This window comes from Elephantulus edwardii, unplaced genomic scaffold (assembly GCF_000299155.1).
Source record: "Elephantulus edwardii isolate Elephantulus edwardi_28Jun2011 unplaced genomic scaffold, EleEdw1.0 scaffold00030, whole genome shotgun sequence".
Lineage (NCBI taxonomy): Eukaryota > Metazoa > Chordata > Mammalia > Macroscelidea > Macroscelididae > Elephantulus > Elephantulus edwardii.
The window spans coordinates 18,103,446-18,125,742 of record NW_006399780.1 but is presented as its reverse complement, the minus strand read 5'-3'; the positions used below and the strand labels follow the sequence as shown (position 1 = coordinate 18,125,742).

Genomic DNA, 22,297 nt, shown 5'->3' with positions numbered 1-22,297 from the left:
CAGTATGCATCTGCGAAGGTTCAGACAAGAAACCCTGTGGAACAGTTCTGATCTGTCCGATAGGGTCACTATGAATTGGAACATACTTGACAGCACCCAACAACCGAGATAAGGGGGTGGGGGGCGTGAGCCTAGGTTTCTGAGAGGGGTGGTGGTGGTATAGAGAAGGAATGGTAAACTGTCATCTAAGATCCAATCCCTGCCACCACAAAATCCTAAATCTAGATTACAGCTCTGCTGTCGTGACTGTCAGAAAAAGACCTTCCACACACAGTGAATTAATAAGCAAATGAATGACTAAAAAGAGAAACAAAGAGTTTATTGTGTTGACAGGAGTACAAAGTCAACAAACAAAACCATCTGGAACCTCAATGACCCAAGTTGCTGAGGCCCCTTATATTCACCAAGTCTGTTAGTTCCCCAACATATCCCCAATTCTGGACAGCTATAGAGTGAGAGGACTCTGTGCCCAGTCCATAGGGATAGAAGCTCAAGAGTTACCCACATCCTGAGTCTGTGTTCAGCTGCCTACAAGTCCACAGGTCCCTGGAATCCCTTGACTGAGGTCACTCATTCCAGGCCCCCTGGACGCAGAGGCAGGTCTGGAAGTTCGGAAAAAGGTGGCAGGATTTTCAGGCACCGGAGAACTTGGTGGTGTTGTGTAAACAGCGAGGGTGGGTGCATTGACCTCTAGATGTGGCAGGACCAAGATCGAGGGGTCACCAGCTCCCAGAAGGTTGTCTGTGCCAGAGAGAGTTCGAGTTATGAATGAAGTCCCTCCTTTCTAGTACTCACTCTGTGCCTTCAAGACATGGGAACTCATTACCTACAATATAGACCGTGGTGCCGAACCACAGCTGTTAAGTTAAGGAATAGTAGGGAAGTGATGTTGGGAAGGAAAGGTACAGCCTTTTGAATGGTATCAGGGTTAATATTATGAGGAAACATAGCCACAATCCCCAGAATAATGTAACTATTCTGTGTGTGTTGTAAATTGTAGCCTTTATGGTGTTGATAAGGAGCTCTGGTGGGGAGTTTTACTGCCAAATCAAAGGTTTGAATCCACCAGCAGCAACAATGGCGAAAGAAGGGCACTTTGCTTCCATGTGACCCACAGCCTCCGAAATCCAATGGAGGGTCAACTATGAGTCAGTTCTGATTTGGTGGAAATGAGTTTGTATTTTAATTTGATGGTGTTAAGGTTGGGTTACAGTCAGATCTATAAAGATACAACTAGCCTTATCTGATTAAATCTCCTCAGTGGTGTGGCACATATGGTATTTATGTTTAGACACTGGCAGAAAAGCCAGTGAGGTTTTGGTGAGATCTAGATCTGGCTCAGTTTGGAGGGAGTTACTCTGCCAATCCAAGGCACATGGTTTGAACCCACAAGAGGCTCCAAGGGAAGAAGACAATCTCCTCCTGTGCAGTTTACATCCTCTGAAAACTCACTGGAAGGTCAGCTCTGAGTTGTTCTGACTTGACAACAAGTTTGAGGATTTGTTTTTTCTTTTACAGCTAACTATCTGGCTTGTGGTATCCAGATTTAAACTGATAACCTGCCATACTTGGTGACTCTGAACTTGTCAGCATCCAAAGTGAGCTGTCTGTAACAGTGCTTCCCAATGACAGACAACCTGTGGATGTGTCACCTCTGCAGCCTCCAAAGGCAAGAGCCTGAAATCCGCCTCCCCAGATGCCTGCATTGTGAGGCCTGATCTACAGATCTGAGACTTTGCTTTACAAACATGTGAGCCATTTCCCTGAAATAAATCTATCTATCTATTTGTATGTATGTATGTTGTTGTTGTTGTTTGTTATGTGCCATTGAATCATTTGCGACTCATAGCGACCCTATGTACAAGAGCTCTAAACACTGTTCTATCCTGTGCCAACCTAGCCATCTCAAACGCACTTATTCCCACCACTCCAGTCACAGAATCGATCCGTCTCATCGAAGGTCTTCCTCTCCTTTACCGCCCCTCCACTCTGCCAAACGTGATGTCCCTCTCCAAGGACCAGTCCCTCCTTGCAACATGCCCAAAGCATGTCAGACGAAGCTTCAGAATCCTTGACTCCAAAGAGCATTTCGGCTTCACCTTCTCCAGGACAAACCTGTTTGTTCTCTTAGCAGTCCATGGTATATTCAACACTCTTTTCCAACACCAAAGCTCAAAGGCATCAATTCTCTTTCTGTCAACCCTATTCACTGTCCAACTCTCTCATGCATGGCATGTAATTGCGAAGACTATAGCCCGGATCAGGTGCACCTTAGTCTCCAGGCTGACATCATTGCTCTTCAGTACTCTTGAGAGGTCCCTCACAGCCGACTTTCCCAATGCAATTTGTCTCTTGATTTCCTGGTTGCTGTTACCAATAGTGTTGATTGTGGAGCCAAGCAAACTAAAACTGTTAACTATCTCAATCTCTTCACCATCCATACTGATGCTGCCAATTGGCCCAGTGGTGAGAATCTTTGTTTTCTTGAGGTTGAGCTTCAATCCATATAGGAAGCTGAAGTCCTTGACCTTCTGCAGCAAGGGCTTCAGGTCCTCCTCAGTTTCAGCAAGCAGGGTTGTTGCACCAATCCTGATGCCACATTGCTCTTCATACAGCCCAGCATCTCAGATGATCTGTTCTGCGTACAGATTGAAAAGGTATGGAGACAAAATACATCCCTGACAGACCCCCTTCTTGATTTTGAACCATGTAGTGTCTCCTTGCTCTGTTCTGACGACTGCCTCTTGGTCCGAGTATAGGTTTCACATTAGCACAATCAAATGTTCTGGGATTCCCATTCTTCTCAGAGTCAGCCACAGCTTGTTGTGATCCACACAGTCAAAAGCATTTGCATAGTCAATGAAGAAGCACACAGATAGACATTCTTCTGGTATTCTTTGCTTTCTGCCAAGATCCATCTAACATTAGCTATAATATCCCTAGTACCACGACCTCTTCTAAATCAAGCCTGCACATCTGGCAGTTCTCTGTTGACATATTGTTCCAAACGTTTTTGGATAATCTTCAGCAGAATCTTGCTTGCATGTGATATTAATGATATTGTTCGATAATTTTCGCACTCTGTTGGGTCACCTTTCTTTGGAATGGGAACAAATATCGATCTTTTCCAATCAGTGGGCTGGCTGGCTGTTCTCCAGATTTCTTGGCACAACTTAGTGAGCACATCCAGGGCAGTGGTGTCTGTCTGTTGAAATATGTAAATTGGTATGCCGTCAACTCCTGGAGCCTTGTTTTTTGCCAATTCCTTTAGAGCAATTTGAACTTCCTCCTTCATCACCATAGGCTTGCTCATATGTCATTTCATGAAATTCTTCTGTGTCAGCCAATTCCTTCTGATACAGTGACTCTGTGTGTTCCTTCCATCTTCTCTTGATACTTCCTGGATCATTTAACATTCTACTCAAAGTATCCTTAAGTATTGCCACCCGTGGCTTGAATTTGTTTTTCAGCTCCTTCAGTTTAAGAAATGCTGAGCGAGTTCAGCCCTTTTGATTTTCTATATGTGTGTGTGTGTGTGTGTGTATTTGTGTGTGTGTGTGTGTGTATCTCCCCATATAATTTATAACCTCTGAAAACCCACTAGAGAATCAGGTTTGAGTTGGTTTTGACTCGAGGTCACATAAGAACAACAAATATGTGTTGTTTAAGTTGGGGAATAGTAGGGAGGTGATGTTGGAAGGAAAGGACACACACATATATAAACACAGTTGGATCTAAGCCAGATAGGAACCTCATAGCCTGGTGCCACTGTGGTCTCTTACCTGGGGCAGGGGGCAATGCCGCCGTGCATACCATTCCTGGCAGTAAAGGCTGACCTGGATGCCCTGGCCCAGAAAGAGCAGTGTCCACATTAGAACATTCCATGCTGGGCCAGTGTGCTGGTCATTCATTGTGAAGTTCAGCAGCCCTAGAGAAAGAAAAGGATAGGTCAACCCAGCTCCTGGTACATAGACTTTGTCTCTCCACCTTCTTTCCCATCCAGGAGCACCAAGAAGAGATAAAATAGGAAGGCTCTGTAGGGTGAGACCACGTGTCCAGCTACAGAAACCTATGGAGGTCTCAAGGGACTCATATTAGATCAAGATTCTTCCCTTTATATTGTACTATCTGTACCTCATACTGTACCTTCTGATTTACTTCCCTTTGTCCCCCTTTATGAGTGATCCTGTAATACATCCTACTCCAACCAGAAAGCCTCCTCTACCTCCAGGATGCCCCAGTGCTGCCTTCTCCTTTTTTCTCAAGCCCTTCCCCTCTTCATCCTCAGTGGCCTTACTTCTCATTTGGAGTATGTGGCCTCCTCCATTAGTTTGGCTTCTCTAAGAATAGAATCTATTCCATCTCCTTCAGATGGCTCCCCAGACAGTGATGTACAAAGGTCAAGCTCACCTCCAAAGACAAGGAAGAGCATCAGCATCACAGGATAGAAGAATCCCAGGACAAAGCAATAGATGTACTCATGGACCACTGCAGAAACCAGGAACACGCCCAACATTGCTGCCCCTCGTGCCCGACCACCAACCAGCTGGTAGGGTTGAGAGGAGGGGGAAGTAAGTCTCCCTAAGATCTCTCTTCAAAGAGCCCTCTCCTTGAAGAACACAGGAAGAGGTAAGACACAATGAAAGAATAAAGGATCTGGGATTAGGATGACTAGAATTAGTCTTATTAGTATTTTATTAACCCATTGGGTCTTATTTGCAATTTAAAAATGGGGGTTATTATAATATTTCTCAGGTTTACTGTGCAGATTAATGTATGTGGTAACTTTTGGTTACCAAAAATTGCTATATGCTTGTTATTTAGAGGACTCAGGAAAGAGTATAATTAAGGACAAAGAAGGAAAGAAAGTAGATAGTAAGATCGTCCTGCCTATTGGATTGAGCATAATAGAGGCATATGGAAGTCTGGAAAAGGGAGGGGGTGGAGGAAGGATGATACATGCAATGATGGGAGCTCAGAGTCCATACCCACAGTGCATCCTGATAGACATAGCTGTACAACCAGTCATGGACCACCACGTTCCATGTGCGGTAGTAGTTAGAGAAGGAGGTTGAGTTCCACCAGTCCTGGAGAAGAGGCGGGGCAATGAGGCAGGGCCATGAGCAGTAGGGCCTGACTCTTCACAGCCCCGTTTTCTTGTCTCTGCTTCTACCCTGTGCCATTGTTTGCCTGTAAGGCTCTACTTTGGGCAGAAGAAACAGCAGGCACTCTTCTAAATCCCTCTTCAGAATCTGGGGTCCCTACCAGTCTGCTTCTCAGAAAGAGGAAACTCTAGTATCATCCACACAAGAACAATTGACTAGCTGGTTGGGGGATTTGAGGTGACCCTGAAATCACACCCAGAGGAGCACACTTCTCCTTGTGGAAGACTGACTGATAGCTGAGATGATACCAGCATGACCACAATCCTCCCCAGATCCCTGCTCAGTTCTCCCTTGCTTCCAGCATCCAACTGGCCCAGAGCCGGGTCCAGGCTCTACCCGGTAGAACATCCTGTCTCCAAATCGCAGCATCTCCGCAAAGGCGTTGAGCCAGCAGTGGAGAAAGGCGAAGAAGATGAGCAGCAGCATGAAGATGCCTGGCAGGTGAGGACAAGGGGTTTCAGGTCAGGTTCGCCCGCAAGACTGCCCAGGCACCTCGAATCTAGGCTGTGAGGCTCTCCCCACCTCTCAACTAGGATCCCATCTCATACCAGCCATTTGTCATTCATCCACTAGTTTATACTTTTGTGAATTCATCCATTTGCTCAAGCACATTTATCTGGCAGGTGTTGTAGATAGAGAAATTAGTTCCAAAGCCCCTGGCCACTGAAAGTTTCCAGACTGGTGATCCAGAGACAGAAATATCAACTCAAACATCAAGGTCAAGTATAATGGGGTTAAGCATGGTAGCCACTGATATACTTGAAGTGCCGAGCAACGAATGGCTCCTAGAGATGGAAGTTGTACTAGAGGAGGGGTCATGAGCCTCACATAATAACTGGATCCCATTCCAAGCTGAGGGATCAGCGGGACAAAGACCTGAAGGCATGGATGTGTATGTCTTTCTGGGAGTGGGTGGACTTAATTTTTTAGGCTGAGATAATAGATTGGGGTTTCATGAAGAGGAGCTTTGAGTACCAGACAGAGAAAGTGCCAGCAATACCAAGCAAATCACTGAGCAGATAGGGAATGATTAATTTGAAGTTGGGAAATTCACCTGGGCAGTGAGGTCAGGGAAGATAGGAGAGGATTTGGAAGGCAAGGAGATAGGTTAGTAGGCTAATGTGGACAGGGGGAGGAGATGGTCATCTGAAAAGATATCTTGGCAGGCAAAGAGAGTTGACAGCTAGAGGGAGGACATAGGTTGAAACTGATTGAAGGGAAAGGTTGAAAGGAGTGGGGAGTTTCCTGATGAACCTTCCCCAGGGTGAGGTCTTCTCCTGTCCTGTCTCAAATGGGTTTACCTGGCAGTGTAGCATGCAGGACAGAGAGCAGCAAGGTCCGGGCGCTGAACGGCTCCCTGCTCATGTTGGCAAAGACAGGAACACAGAGCCGGCCCAGGATGAAGCAGGCATAGAGAATGCAGCCCAGGGTCTGGAGAAGGCGTAGAGGACAGACACCTTTGTGACTCCCTCACTTTATAACTAGACCTGTGTCCTGAAACCTGCCTCCTCTTTCTTCAGCACCCCCTCCCCACCTCTCCCCAGGTCTTCCCCACCTCACTCCCAGAAATGCCTCCTCAGCCACCATGAGTCACGGGTGATCCACCCTTCAACACCACCTTCTGACCTGGGCAAAGTTCTTGGCCACATAATTCCATCTGACATGGGGTGTTCTGCAATAGCAAGGGGGGCAATATGTTTCTGATTCTTTAAAAGTTTGTCCCCTGCTCAGGCCTGGGGACATCTCTCTGAAGATCCCTCAATTACTCAGGACTGAGAGGATCATCAGGGGATATGAGGATCCAGGACCCTTTGAACCTTTCATAATCAAGGTAACAAAAGGATTTGTCCCTTGAATGTCAGCTAGGGTGACCAACCATCCCCAGTTTGCTCTGGCATAGGGGTCTTTGTGGGACATGAGATATGTAGTGCTAAGACAGAGACAGTTTTGAGCAAATCAGGACAGTTGGTCACCCCAATGTCACCAAGGGGTTGAATGGGGAGAAAGAGTGGTCTATCTGCCACTTACTTCCCACCCTTAGTATGAGATGCTCCCTGAGAAAGTAGCCAGTGCCTGAGGTGAGACTAAGGACCTCAGGGAAGGGAGCATAGAAGGAAAAAGGTCCCTGACGGACCTGGGCATTTGGGAAGATGGAGGGTCTTACCTGGGATAAGCCTCCCTGTAGATGAGTGTAGGGCAGAAGAGGAAGTAGAGGTAGCTGGAGAAACTGGGGGCTTGGATACCCTCCCCTACAGAGTGGGAGTGAGAGGGATGGATCAATGGAGGGGGCGGGGGGAGAGGGCAGGGGTGAGGAGACTGTTGGGAAAGGGCAGTGGGACTGATGAGTGGAGAGACAGAGGTGCAAAGGGCAGTGGGCGAACGGCTGCACGCAGGGTCTGGGGGTGGGTAGTGCTAAATCTGCTCTGTAACATCTCTTGTGCTTCCATCTCAGCAGGCCCCTTTTCTGGTACAAAGCTTGCTATGGCAAGGACTGCATTTGGCTCCTACAAGTTCCACTAACCATTCTCCTTCTCCTTTTCTCATGTCTCCCTGATAAAAGGTTTTCACACCCCGAGTCTTTCCAGGCTAGGCTAACAGGAAAACATCAGAGTCCTGGGCAATGTTCACAAGGTAGATCCGGAGAATAGCTAGTGACCAAGGCTTACAGAACACAGAGGCCAGAATTGTGCCCGTGCACAGACAGAGCTTGGGAAGGTAGAGCTTTTATGAAGCCACTGAACTTCATTCTACCAAGAACTGGGGACACATCAGGGCCAGCTGAAGAGCTCACCTCCTCTGGCACGAAGGATTCCTGGCACAGCCTCTCTCAGGAAGGAGTAGCTTTTCATCAGGAGCCTGACCTGATATGGAGAGGAAGAGAGAAAGCCAAGCTGCTGTGTGACACTGAGGAAATCATTCAACCTCTCTGTGGTCTCATTTACAGGAGAGAGGCAGGCTAACTCTCCAACACAGATGGCTGCTGGGATGAGTGAAAGTAGGAAAAGGGGGGACAGAAGTAAGCAAGGTCCCTTTCATGTGAATTTCCTCGGAGCCTGCCATTGTAGGTGCTGTCGAGTCAACTAGGACTCAGTGTAATCCTATGAGTTGCCCCAATTCTCTAGCAATCGTCTCCACCCCTAATAACTAGCTCTGTCCCTGCCAATACTGCTTCTGGTGTCCACCCCTCAAATGGACTTTGCCCCTCTTTGGAGGACACCCCCTGCAGAAATTATCCCACTCATTCCCATACCCCACCCCCACCTCCATGCATGTACCTGTTCAAAGACTAGGACACAGCGTGAGGCGGGTGGGAGCTGGTGCTCCACGGCCACGTGGATGGGGAGGACTCCGAGGACTGCGATGTGGGTGGCCATCAGCACGCAGCCCAGGCCCACCCCCAGGATCCAGGCACCCCCAGTCCGGGGCCTGGCCCACAGCCTGAGGGTCTGGTAGGGCATCAGCAGAGTAGACAGGAACATGGGGACCCATGTCATCAGCGCCAAGGGTAGCTGTCCGAAGCTGAAGACGAGTAGATCGAACTCCAGCAGCAGCCTCGGAGTGAGAGAAGGTGAGATAAAATATAGATAAAAATGTAGTCCTTCTTTAGCCTCATCTCCAAAGATAAACTGAGGTATTCTGAGGAGATTATAATCTCCTTACCCCTGGAGGTGTTAAAGAATGGCACCCCTGTTATTCAGGACTTTTAGCATTACCTGAAGTGATTTATCCATTAGTGATTTATTATAGAATGGGGTTTGATTCTAAATGACCTTGTGAGTCCTGTGTGAATTCTGTGAAGTAGGCTGTAGACCACAGGTGTTAGGATATGAGTTACACTGCTTTTAACTTTGATTATTAATTCTGTACCTGTAGAGCATCTGTGTTTGTACAGCAGCACTAGTGGCATTAAGGTGTCCATTTTGTTTGCTCAAGTTAAGAATGCATGGCTGAAACCCATGTAAAACTGCAAACAGTCTCAAGGTTCATTAACAAAGAACTACATGAGCCAGGGGAGCAGTGATGGGCCAGTGGTGGATTTCTCCACTTGCATGAAGGAGATTCACATCAGCTCCCGGTCTGTGCTCCTTATGCACAGCCATCACCCATCGGTCGGTGGAGATATGCATGTTGCTATGACACGGCACAGGCAGCCCTGGTGGCATGGTGGTCTAAGTATTGGGCTGCTAACTAAAAAGTTGGCAGTTTGAAATCATCATTCACTCTGCAAGAGAAAGATGAGACAATCCCAGGAAGATTTACAGCCTCAGAAACCCAGTGAAGCTGGAATCTACTCAGTGGCAGAGGGACTGGTTTTGGGTTATGATGCGACACAGACTGTAGAACTTTTTTCCAGATTAAGACAAGGAAAGGCCTGACTATCTAGTTTCAAAAACTAGTCAATAAAAACCCATCCATAATGATTAGGGCACTATGAGTTGGGGTTAACTCCATGGCAGCTAACAGCATAATAACAGTGGATAAAATATGACACCTCTATACTCTGCTGTCATTAAAAATAATGCAGGTAGACTTGTATATGCTGACATGGAAAGATCACTAAAATAGTTAAGGGTAAAAACAAATTGCAAAACAAAAGATATAGCATTTCATTTATGCAAAAACCTCACAAAATACCTATCTGTGGTTCTTGTAGATACATAGATGTAAATGTGTGGAATATGGTCTGGAGAGAACTTTCAAAATTGTTAAAAACATATCCCTCTGAGGAGCAGTCTGGGATTGAAGGTGATCAATAAGGACTGTCTTTTTTTTTAAGGGCTGTCATTTTACGTACTTGAACTTTTTGCTGTGAAATTTTATCCTTTTAATAGTCACCTAATTAACGTATTTTTAATCAAAAGAAAGCCCTGTTGTTAAACTTGTGGATTTTTGGCCCTATTCGTTTTATTGCTTCCTAAGCCCTACGATTGGTGAAGAATATCTACTAAATATCCCCTGAACTGCCCAACGAACAAACAATCTGTTTTGGAAGAAGTGCAATCAGAGTACCATTTAGCAACAAGGATCGCGAGACTTTCTCTCACACACTTTGGACATGTCAGGAGAGGCCACTTGCTGGAGAAGAATATCATAATATGCTTGGTAAAGCGAAGACTTAGTAGAAAAGAGGAAGACGTCAATAAGATGCACTGACACAGTGACCACAGCAATGGGCCTAAGCTCAGGAGTGACTGAGGATGGTGCCACATTGGGCAGGATTTTGTTCTGTCCTACGTAGGTTCACTATGATTCAGAGCCAACTCAAAGTACCTAATGACAGCAACGACAAGTCCTACTATAGAGCAGCCTTGGTGGCGTAGAGGGTGACGTGTTAAGCCTCAGAAACCTGATGGAGAATTGCTTTGTCAAAATGGACTCAATGGCAGTTGTTGTGTCCCATAGAGTCAGAGCTGACCCTCTGGTGGGTTTTCAGAGGCAGTTAATTGCACAGAAGATTACCCATCGTTCTCCTGCAGAGCAGCTGGTGGCTTCTAACTATGTGCTTTCGAGATTGCAGCGCAACTTCTTGCCACTAGGCCACCAGAGCGCCCTTCAATGGCAGAAGTTGATCCCAACTACTTATTATTATTATGAATAAGGAACCCTGGTGGCAAAGTGGTTAAAAACACTTAATTGGTAACCAAAAAATAAGTGGTTTAAACCTACTAATTGCTGTGAAGGAGAAACGATATGGTGACATGAGAGCGATAAAACTCCAGCCTTTCCCTGTGGAGCAATTCCACCCTGCCCTGCAGAATATGCATCCTATAGGTGTGTCAGGATCTCAACTCAGAACAGTAAGTTCCACTATAGTGTAATATGGGGTAGATGCAAATATAGGCCACCAAGAGTTATACAGCCTGTTTACTTTTCCCATCTCAGTGAACAGGCCCTCTGAAACCCAACCCTTGAGTATGGCATGTTCTACTGGGCAAACTACCCAGCAATGTGCTTGCCTGGATGTCTGTCTTTTTCCACAAGACTGAGAGTTCACAGGGTGGACCATCTTGCTGGTCTCCAGGGCTGACACTTAGTAGGTACTCAATGGACATTATTTGCGTTGAATAGAACTGACTTGAAAAGGTGCTTGTGTGAGCAGAGTGATCAGAGTACAGCCCTGAGATACACACCATGTGCAGATCAAGGCCTCTACTGAGAAGCATTTGAGAATGGGCAAGGTGTCCACAGAATGACTGGCCTTAGCAAGGACTCTGAGGTGGGTTTAAATGAGAGTGCTGCTCGAACATTTGAGTAACATTGACACTTGTCCAGTAGTCAAAGGGTTCCCTGTGCCTTCATGGGCCAGTGGCACATAGAACACAGGGTGCCCAGGAGAGAGCTGATCCATGTGCCTCAACTAGTGGGATGGGAGGCCTACCTGCCCTCATCAATGAGGTCAATGGCCAGGGTGCTGATGATGAAGACACACAAGCCAGCGATGAACATGTGATAGATGGTGCGGAAATGCTGCACCTCCATGAGCTCACTGGAGAGACAGAACTGAATGTCAATGCGGGCAAGTTCTCAAGGTTGGACACGTGACTGAGATCATCCAGCCAAGGGCTAAGATGTGGCTGAGGCTTCTTCCCACAGCCTTCCCAACCCAGACTCTTCTCTCCCTGGGGGCCTTTCATCTGTGGCCAATGGAACACTAAACCTTAAAGACCCTCTCTAAGTCCTGCCCCAATCCAACTAGTACTTGGGGATAAGAAGTGAGGTATCCTGGACCACCACCCCCAGCCCCACCTGAGGTTCCTTTTCCTCCCTATCCCCTGACCTCCCACCTGACTCACTCAAGCAGGGACTTGCGGGTGATGAAAACTTTCTGTTTTCCAAGGGCCGCCTCCTTGGTCCTGGATTGAAATGGTTGTGTCAGACCCAGAGGAAGAAGGTAGAGGGCAAGGTCATGGGAAGGTCTATACTTGAGAGTCAAAGATAGTAGTAAACAGTAGTTAGGGGAAAGTGAGGGCCAGAGTAGAGCTAGTGGCCCCTGATAGAGAGGCCCAGAGGTGGAGGTTAGGGTCAGGAAGAAGGGCAATGAAGGGAGAAGAGGGAAGGTTGAAGTCAGTGTCACTGCCAAGTCTGACAAAGGGCATATAGACAGCATCTGTGGCTCCCCTTATAATGGAGGGGCCATTTCAGTTCCTGGACTCTTCAGACTCTTACTTGCTTAAGGAATTTGGAGGACTAGAGAGCAAGGATCCCCCCTCTGGTGGATAGGATCGCACCGCCTCCCACACAGCTCGATCCAACAGCTCCCTCATTTGTCCCTGGGCTTGCTCCAGCAACTGTGTCTTCATAGCCTAAAGGACAAAGCCATCATGCTTCACTCATCAGTCATCATCTCACACCCTGAACATTTACTGAGCTTCTCAGGGCTGGGCAATATGTGATGTATACGGTATAAGGAGAATCAAATCATAGTTCCTACTCAGAGATGCCCTGAGAATGTCTCTCTCTCTCTCTAGTCCCTGGGCCACTAGCAAGGACCCAAGAATAACACAAGAACAATGCTTTCATGCTTGGGGCCTGAAATTCAACCACACTCGCATCTCTGAGCTCTCGCTCTTAAAAATAACTCACAGCCTTCTCTCTCCTAACATCTAATTCCACTCACAGGAGGATTCTCTATTCACTAGCTGACTTTTGGTCCTTGCCCTGAGGACCTTCGTTTTGAACAATTTTAACCCTTAACTCTAATCTGATCTTTGAACTCAAGAACAGATTGTGTTTATCTCCCAGCTGGTCCTACCCCCGCCTCTAGCCACCCTAAGTCCTGTCCACGGTGACCTCTGTTCTGTAACATCCCTCACCTCCATATGTCGAGTCCATTGCTCCAGGTCTGAGGCTCTGTGCTTCTCAGTGTTTCCTAGGAGGAAGGTTAGAAGGTACACTCAAGGGAAAAGTTAGAGTTTGGCTGTGTCTTGCAGGGTCCAGAAAATATTTATCTGTTTTCTCATTAGCACTTATATTAGTTAATATCTATTATCAAGGGTGGGAACAGAAACCAGAAAAGGAAGTTCTTTTTTCAAGGGATGATAGAGTCACCACTGAAAATAGGCACACAGGGAAGTTACTCCACTCACCATCTGGGATCAGAAAGATAAGGCAAAGTCACAAATCTGAATCTCCCTTTTTGCCTCCCTCTCCCAGCTACATAATTTAGTGCAAAGGCCAGGTTCTACCTTTCCTGGTCTCCCTGGATTGCAGGAAGGATCATCATAAGATGGTAGGGGGCTCTTCTCAACAATGCATCCTCACCTCCACCACCACCTCAGCTTTCCATAGCCCCAGAGGGTGGCTCACCTTCTCCTGAGGGTTGGTGCTCCTGCTTTCTTCCGAGCCCCTCTCTCCTCCATAAATGGGACCCCTTTGGCTCCATGATGACAGCCTTGCGGCTGCTGCAAACAGCCCTTGTTCCTTCTTTCTCTTTACCGCCAGCCGAGCACTTGCCCCACTCAGCTCAGCTGACAGCTCCAAAAGACTAAAGTCCTTGTAGGAGGAGGGCACCTCTGGGAGCTGACAGGTTATCTGATCTGGAGGACAGCACTCAGCTATAGCCTCTCTCTGTTCAACTGTTGTCACAAGGATGGACACATCCCTTCACCACCTCCCAGGGGCCCAGCTCCAAGTGTGCTCTCCTTCCTGCAGGAGGGGACTTTGCCTTTCCAGGCTTATCGCGAGTACAGCTACTATCGTTAGTAAAAGACTTCCGGCCTAGCTGGATGCAGGCTGAAGGTCGGGGAGGAGTCAGAACCATCTTCAACTATCTGTGCTTTCAGCTCCCTTTAGCCAATGAGATAAGGTGTGTGGACTAACTTGGTCAACTCACAGGCTTCAGATGCTGATGATTAATATTCATTCAGATGGCACTGCCACCTAATATTTCTGTGGTCTTCCTCCAGGAAATATTGTGTACCAGGGTCCCTGAATGTTAGCTCTTTCTTCACCTGCTTGGGTTAACATGTAGGCAGAAAGTGACAAAACAATGCTGATTCAGCACCTGGGGAATACTAATTATTGCCATATATGGAAAATCCAGATTCAAATTCATATCCTCTGTCTATCATGTACTGACTGTGTCATATTGGGAAGTGGACTGAACTTTGAGCCACTGTGCCCTCTGAAAAATGGGTGCAAAATTCCCTACCTCAAAATGTTATTTTGAGCACAAAATGAAGTAGAGCTGGTGAAGGAAATGGCCTGGTCCACTGGAAGAATTCCTCAGATAATTATTTCCTTCTCTTTTTAGTAAGAAATAGGAGAAAGGTAAGGGATTTGAGAATTCCTCTTTGTTAGATTTGTGCTGGGGATTAACTATTAAACCTTCCCCTCCCTCTATGTTCAAAGATCAGTGTTGAGACAAGGTCACAACATCAGGCTGACAGTCTGCGGCCTCTGTGTCTCCCCTCCCTCCAACCCCCACTTCCATGCCTTCCATCCCCCCTACCTCTTGGTCAGTGGATGAGTGAGGCTTGATGCCTATGGTTGTCTCCTGTATTCAAGCTCAGTGGGAAGGACTAGAGGTGGTCCATGGGGAAGGAGGGATGGTGGAGGAGAGGTAGAGAAGCTGAAGGCCCAAGGGCTCCAGAAATATGAGAGGCAAACACACAAGTATAGGCCAGAAACTCTCAACACAGCTTTATTAACACCCAAGCCAACACCATCAATCTTTCCACCAGAGGATTGTGTGAGGTTCTGGGGCAACAGGGACAATGGGACAGGAACTAAAGGTGAAGTGTGGGGCTCAGGGCCTCTGAGTTGCTCAGCATTCAATAAATAACCCAAGATGGCACCTCTGAGCTTCTTCTGGTGGCCCTGCAGCCCGCTACTCTTCCTCAGCCACTGCTCCCCATGGGGCAAGAAGAACTCCCATTGCTCTCCTGTGACCCCTGGAGTGGCTGGCCCATCCGATCCACACACCAGCAGGGGCCTTTGCGCTGGCCCTGGGAGGAGCGGCACTGGAGAGAAAAGCACAAGGATCAGGTGACTCCTGAGGCTTCCAGCAGAGAGATTAAAGGGGATCCCTGAATCAGGCACAAACTGTGGACAGCAGGGTCTGAGGAACACCCAGGTAGATGTTCCCCCAGGTCGGTGAAGCTCACTGAGCTCTTCCCTTGGTTTCCCCTCTTCCTCACTCACTAAATTAAATGTTCTTGTAGGCTAGGCCACTAACTCTCCTCGTGTGACCCTCCAACCACCTCGGCATCCTCAGAGAACTTGCTAGAAATGTAGATTTTCAGGCTTTAATCCAAACCCTTTGTATTTAAAAGTTCGGCCTGAGTGATTATATTTTAATCCCTTGTTACTATGTTTTAGAGAAACATTCTTCTAAATTGTATAGCAGCCTTCTGTTGATTTGCTGTACTGAGGAAATCTGGGTTTGCTGTGACACTGAACCTTGTACCATTGAGGTCTTAAATACCATATTGGCTGCCCATGGTGGACAGTGTTTCGTGGAGCTCCCAGTCTTAAGATGGGTTTGGAAGCAGGGGTGGCATCCACCTCCCAAACCACATGCCTCTGAAAACTATGAACTTAGAGAAACTTTAGTTATAGAAAGGCCTCAGGTCTTTCATAGGGTTGCTCTGAGTCATGTGCGACCTGGTGGCAATCAACTGTTGCCAACAATAACCACAATCCAGACACAGAAAATGAGAAACTCTACCGTGGGACTCAGCAGTCAATGTGATAAAAAGCTCTCCAGGTGACTCCAAGAAATGCTGGTACCATAAGGTATAACGTATTGGGCTGACTCAATGGTAGTAGGTTTGGTGTGGTTTTGGTTGCAGGTGATTTTGATGCTCCTCAAGTTGGCGGGAACGCTGGCGGCCAAGGCCTTAGGGATTAGTGCTCCTAACCCAAAGGTGGCACCTCTTCAGTGGTTCGAATCCACCAGTGGCTCTGAGAGAGAAAGATGGACAGTTTCCTCCCTTGTAGTTCACAGCTTTGAAAACCTGCTGAAGGTCAGCTGTGAGTTGGTTCCAACTTGTTTTTGTTTTTGTTTTTTATTGTATTATTTTTATGTGTACTGTCAAATCAGATCTGACTGGTACAGGAGGAGATTGCCCCCTCCTTCTCCAGCAGAGCATCTGTTGGATTTGAACTGCATACCTCTGGGATTGCAGTGCAGCGTCTTGCCACTAGGCCACCAGAGCTCCCTTTCCAACTTGTTTTTTAAGTCATTCCTTGAGCAGTTTAACTCCTCGTGTGGGTCTTAAAGTTGCATGATCCCTAAACAGGATAGAGTCTCTGATTAACTTTATAACATGCCTCTGTCCCCTCCAGCAGGAACCTTGCACTGGCTGCTGGAGTAAGGGGAGGAGAGGAATGGCCTCACCTGCCGTTTTCGGTAGAAGCCTCGATGGTCACAATTAGGCATATAGAGGGTGTGAGTGCCTCTGAAGACCTCGGTCTGGAGTTGCTGCAGCACTGATTCCAGATGTTTGCGGCAGGGTCCCTGGGAGAAGGAAGCAGGCTGCTCAGATCCACCCTAGTCTAGCTCTGCCACACAGCTCACAAGCCACTAGAGGCTGCCAGAGCCAGACACTGGACAGACAGCAGAGCTTCTGTGCAAGGTGCACTGGCATTACGTCTGCTCAAGGGGGCAGTCAGGGGTCCCCATCCCTCCTACCCTGGCCCCTCTCTCCTCAACGCACCATCTCTGTGTCTTGGCCAGGACTGGGCCGAACAGGAGTGGTTGAGGTCCCTGGATTCCTCTCTTGGTCTCTGCGGTTTCCTTCGTGTGCATGGGTGGCTCCATGGAGTTTACTCTCCTTGAGTTTTTCCCCTATAGCCACAAGAGGAATGAAGGAAGGAGAGGCTTGAAACCAGGCCAGATGCTAATACCACAGGCAAGTGGAGAAGAGCCTTGCGCGTCTCTGATTACTGGAGTGAGATAAAGAAAGGTCTTGTATCATGGTAGGAAGAGGTAAAGGGGTTAACACCTGGTTCCACTGCTAGCTTATCCTGGCATCTGTTTCATTCTCTGACAAACAGTGAATGTCACATTTCCTGAAATTATCTACAGGGTAATTTTAAATTGCACAAGGAAAAAGCATTTTGGAAGGCAAAATTAAGAACAAATACAAAGCATTATCTATTGGTGACAAGGAACTCTGTTGGAGAGGCAGTCTCTTCCAGTTAAGATATCAAAACCTCAAAATTCATTACTGTTCTGTCCAAATTGACCCATAACTGACCCTCTTCATTGTCTCAGAGGCCGTAAATCTCCTTATTTCTTTGGTACAAACAGGGAATAAGGAGACAGATTGCACTGGGAAAATCTTCAGTTAGGGAGCTTTCCGAATTATTGAGCAATAGTGATGTCAGTTTGAGGACTAAGGTGCATTTGATTCAGGCCATAGTCTCTCCAATTACTAGCTATGAATGTGAGACCTGGACAATGAATAATGATGACAGAAAAAGAATTGATGTCTTTGAGCTGTGGTGTTGGAGAAGAGCACTGAACATTCTATGGATGGCCAAGAGAATGAATAGATATGTCTTGGACAGGGTGCAGCTGGAGTGCCATTTGGAGACAAGAAAGATGAGTCTTCCTTGACTAGGTGCTATTCCTTGAAGAAGGACATGATGCTGAGAAGAGTGGAGGGTTGGCGAAGGAGAGGAAGACCCTCAACCAGGTGAATTGACAAGGTGACTGCTGCAATGAGCTCTTTTGTGTCAGGAAGTGTGAGGATAGCGCAAGACAGAACAGGGTTCAGATCTTTTGTTCGTAGGGTCACTATGAGTCATACTTGACCCGATGGCACCTAACAACAACAAATCACACGGAAGATTGCCCATCTTTTTCCAAAGCCACTGATGGATTTGACCCAATAGAGAGGTGCAGCCTTTGAGTTAGCAGCACAACTCTCTGCAGACTAGACCACCGGAGCTCACCTAGTTAAGTTCATAGCCCAGGAAAGCCAGCAGAATTTTGCTGTTAGAAGGCATCATCACAGCAGTGAGTTTTGGTTACTGGAAGTTCCCGGTTTTCCCATCAGAAGATCTAGCTGTTCCAACAGAGACCAGCAGGGGGTGCACCAAACCAGGGAGACAGGACAGAAGAGCAAGAGATGTGGGAGGGAAGGCCAGCAGGGAGTCCAGTGGAATGTGTGTCCCCGCTATGACCCGTTGTGACTCAGCCCACCCCTCCCAGGCCTGGGATGTGGTTACTTTGGGGGCATTGCAGTGGCTCTTCTCCCTTCTCATTCACCCTCTGTGGCTCAACCCAGTTCAAGCCTAGTGGTCTTAGGAGCATGTGACATTCAGTCCTTAATAGGGTAGAATTAAGGGGGATGGGAAATGTTGCAGGACTTCCAGTCTGCAAGCTGCGTCTGACTCAGGAGAAAGTTTCGGACATTTGATTGAACTTCAGGCTCCTGGAAATGCTCAGGGTTGGGAGTGGGAGGTGGAAATAAGGAAGGAAGAACAGCTTGAAATTTGCCCCAGCTGTAAAATGAGATTCTTATGACCTCGGGAGAGATCTCTCCTCTCCTGGAGATAATCCCCAGCCCTTAAACCTAGACATCTTCTCCTTTGTCCGCAGCTCTCTTGGCTGTATCCATCTGCTAGCTAAGGGCATTTCTTCTGCAATCCTGGCATCACGTAGTCCTCAGACCTTGCCCATCCTCATTCCCTCCATTTAGCACCAACCAGCTGCCTCCTGTTCCACCCAATCATGCCTTCTAGGAAAACCGCCAGCAGCCTGTCCCCAGGCATTTGGAAATGAAAGAAACTACCCTGGATTTTCCATTCCTTCCACTGAAGATGCCAAGAGCTCTGATGCTTTTAGAGGGGGTGTAGTTTGCCCTTCCTGCCCTCCCCATCTCCTTGCTACCGTACCCCCCAACCTGAATAGGCTGCTGACTCACTTTTGTCAAATCCACTCACCCACTGACTCAGCCCTCTGTTCTCCCGGGGGCAGGGTGGGATGAGTCCAGTGGGTGGAGTTGAAAGTTCTGAACTGAGGTGTTTCTGCAGGAAATAGTTTTAACTTGCTGAATTATCTCTCACAGCTGGCGGTGGAGGCTCAGAGAATAGAAACTGCTCATTGGTGCCCCTGCCCCTTCCAGGTTGTGGCCAGGTCACCGCCAAACCTGTCATACGTATATAGCTTCTGGTTCTAAGCAGATTTAACTCATAACCCTCCTTCCCCATCTCCTATCCCCTTCCTGAGGGCTTCCAGTCCTGTCCTCTGTCTTCTATCTGTAGGCCAGATTGGAACTCTGGACTTGGGACATCTTCTTTTCTAAACTAATGTCCAGCTGTTTTGGACACTGTGGTAGGGTCCAAAGAGAGAAGAAGGTATTTCCCAAATGTACAAGAGTGTGGTGTGGGGTCTGTGGTCCCTTTCCTTCCTACTTCAAAGTCTTAAAAAAAACCCAAAACAACCCAACCCTTATTGCCATCAAGTTGGAACCTCCAGCATCTTTTTCAGGGGCCGTACCCCATCTTTCTCCATGGAGCAGCTGGTGGATTCTAAGTGCTTGTCTGTCTTTGAGGGGGGGGTGTGATCCTTACCTGCCCACAAGGCCACCAGAGAAGGTTAGAACAACACCTGGATCTTTTCTCTGCTGGGGGGTCTACAGCTGAAGGAACTGGGCCTACAGGTAGCTGCGCACTTACAGGAAATAGCACCCATAACAAATAGTTTTCAATAGCTGGATGATCCATTCACAACTGGGCTAGAAGTTACAATGACTAGTAGACTGCCCACTGGCGCCTCCACAAATGATGTCCGAGGCACAAGCCACACCAGCCTTAAACCAGCTAGAGACCCCCTTGCCTGCTGCATCTGGGCCATCAGGAAACCCTTCATGTCACCTGCCTTAATCAAGAAGCATGAGGGCTCAGATAGTTTTCTCCCCGGCCCCCCAGCTTTCTTGGCTGTACCCCACATGGCCCTAGCTGCTGCTGCTTGCTACATTTGGTAGCCCGTGGCCCTAAAGTCTCTACGCCCCAGCGATGGAAGGGAACAGATATCAACCCTCAGGATCTAGATAGAGGTCAGCAGCGCCCATCTCTCCCAAGACCCTGTCCGAAGGGTGCGAGTTTCACGTGGGCGAGGTGGGGGCGGGGCGCGGACTCACCCGTGGGCGCGCGGGGCCGCTGGCAGCGGCCACGGCCCAGCAACAGTGCCCGCAAAGGCGCCTCGTCTTTCTCGGGCGGTTGGCATTTCAGTCCTTGGGCGCAAAATGGGGTGTAGACCCCGCACGGCTCCCCCTTCCTCCGGACGCAGCCCCCCGGTTCCGCACAACGGTCCGCTGGAAGTCCCCTATCCTCCTCCTCCACGCAGCCCCCTGGACAGCCTGCCGGAGCCCCCTGCCCGCAGCCTGGGCACTGCGCCACGGCGCCTCCTGGGCGGGCAGCGAGCAGCAGAGTTAGCAGTAGCAGTGATGGCAGCAGCCTATAGGGGGTCATGGCCAGGCTTTTCTGCCCAATCTTCTACTCCTCTCCAGAGCAGGCGAAGTGCAGCTGTTGCCCACAGCCGCCCCTCCGCCTTAAGTAGCCTCTGGTCAGGGGCAGGGCCCTTTAAGAGCCAGGTGAAAGGGGTGGGGGGAAGGCAAGGGCATTCCCCAAACTGGGTGGGACTGAAGAGCGCCCCCCTTCACCTGGGTCCTCCCAACTCTTTTCTCCCCACTATCTTTCTACTTGCTGGTCTCAATTTTTTTTCTTTTTTCAAATTACTCTGGTTCCACCCCACACACTACCCCCACTCCTACCCCCGCCTTTTTTCTTTTTCATTTTGCTTTGTTCCTGAGAATCTCTCCGGAATTTGGGAGCTGGACAGTTGGCTGGAGAGACTGAGGGGTGGAGAGGGGTATTGGGAGGGAGGCCAGGAGTTGGATGGAGAGGAAAACCAGGAATCAAGTTAGCATATGTGCAGGAAAGTGAAGGGGGTGAAAATCTTCGGTGCGGAGTAGGGTGGGAAAGGTAGGGGTAGGCTCAAAGTGAATTGAGAAGGATGGCATGTGAGGACTGAGAAAAGGGACAGGCCAACAGGAAGGCTGAGATTACAATATGACAGATAATGGAACTATTGGGAGAACGCAGATGGAGGAGAAAGGACCAAATTCTCAAATCCTAAATCTGCTGCCACCGAGTTGACTCTGACTTAGGTGACAATGTAGGACAGAGCAGAACTGCCCCCGTAGGTGGTGCATCTTTCTGGAAGCTGACTGCTGCGTCTTTTCCCCTGCAGAGTTAGCATTTTGGTTAGCATTTGACAGCCGTAACCACAGCACTATCACCAGAGCACCTAGGAGAGGTGAAGAATGGCAAAATTGGGAAGGGGCAAGAGAAAGGATTCTGAGAGCAACTGCAGAGGAAAACAGTACTAGGATGAGCCAGAATGGGGTGAGATGATAGGGGTGGAGCAGGAGCTGGAGTGAAAGAATCTGGGGAGGAATACACCTTGGATGATTGTAGAAAATCGTGGCATTTGAGTCTGCAAGCATTGGAGGGGGCTAAGCATGCCAGATGAGAACTGGCTGAGCACCAGGGAGCTAAAGAAAGAGGGAAGCTGGCCAGCTGAAATTATGTGGGAGGTGCAGTTTAAAGTTAGAAGAGCCCATGCTGGTGTTCTTGGAAACCGTGGCATGAGAGCTGACTTCATTCCACTCCTTTGTCCAGGTCAGCCCTCCTCTCTGGTTCTCTCCTCTTCGACATCTCCCTCCCTTCCCAATATCATCTGTTGGGTTTCTTGGATTCATTAGGCATGCTGCCCTTAAAGTAACCACTTTGCTCCTCCAGCCTAGTGGCCAGGACTAGGGAACTAGTTTGCAGAAGCTCATTTTCCAGAGGGAGAGCTGGTCCAGGCATTTCCCTCTGCCTGCTGCTTGCACCCCTAGGTCTGCCTCCCATGCCCCTGAGGTGCCCCCCCCACCCATCCCCAGCACTCCTAGCTGGGCCTCTTCGGAAGAGGGACCATTTCCTTCAGCCACCCACACCCTCCCAGCGCAAGGTTATGCAAGGGCCATCTCATTCTTTCCTAAAACAAGGGCTGTGGGCAGTGACTAATTTTAAATTTTGGGCCCCCAAGCAAGAATGTCAGCAAGGGCTCTCTGAACTTTTAGATCAATACAAAAATAAAAACCTCATTAACAGCACTGCTCTACCTCCCCACC

The 22,297-nt window shown here is 48.3% G+C and overlaps 2 protein-coding genes across 2 annotated transcripts; both read right to left on the bottom strand.

Moving 5' to 3' along the window:
• Nucleotides 1-690: 690 nt before the first annotated feature.
• SOAT2 (sterol O-acyltransferase 2) lies at nt 691-13,548 on the bottom strand. Its single transcript, XM_006883977.1, has 15 exons — nt 13,473-13,548; nt 12,980-13,035; nt 12,333-12,469; nt 11,960-12,019; nt 11,545-11,652; nt 8,441-8,717; nt 7,957-8,026; nt 7,330-7,414; nt 6,792-6,837; nt 6,467-6,596; nt 5,502-5,599; nt 4,989-5,087; nt 4,411-4,546; nt 3,783-3,928; nt 691-741 (listed from the first exon to the last, which is right to left on the bottom strand). The coding sequence occupies exons 1-15, from the start codon at nt 13,546-13,548 to the stop codon at nt 691-693; spliced, it is 1,575 nt and encodes a 524-aa protein (XP_006884039.1).
• A 1,456-nt stretch (nt 13,549-15,004) lies between these two features.
• IGFBP6 (insulin-like growth factor binding protein 6) lies at nt 15,005-20,591 on the bottom strand. Its single transcript, XM_006883883.1, has 4 exons — nt 20,261-20,591; nt 16,826-16,956; nt 16,507-16,626; nt 15,005-15,127 (listed from the first exon to the last, which is right to left on the bottom strand). Exons 1-4 carry the CDS (start codon nt 20,589-20,591, stop codon nt 15,005-15,007), a joined length of 705 nt encoding a protein of 234 aa, XP_006883945.1.
• Nucleotides 20,592-22,297: the final 1,706 nt, after the last annotated feature.

Coding starts and splice junctions, on each gene's coding strand:
- SOAT2 (XM_006883977.1), bottom strand. CDS start 13,548: ATGGAGCCAAAGGGGTCCCATTTATGGAGGAGAGAGGGGCTCGGAAGA. Junction 8,027..8,440: donor GTGTCCTAGTCTTTGAACAG/GTACATGCATGG, acceptor TCTCCATATCAG/GTCAGGCTCCTGATGAAAAG. Junction 6,597..6,791: donor TGGCCAAGAACTTTGCCCAG/GTCAGAAGGTGG, acceptor CGCCTTCTCCAG/ACCCTGGGCTGCATTCTCTA.
- IGFBP6 (XM_006883883.1), bottom strand. CDS start 20,591: ATGACCCCCTATAGGCTGCTGCCATCACTGCTACTGCTAACTCTGCTG. Junction 16,627..16,825: donor CTGGCCAAGACACAGAGATG/GTGCGTTGAGGA, acceptor TCCTTCTCCCAG/GGACCCTGCCGCAAACATCT. Junction 15,128..16,506: donor GCTTCTACCGAAAACGGCAG/GTGAGGCCATTC, acceptor TTTTCTCTCCAG/TGCCGCTCCTCCCAGGGCCA.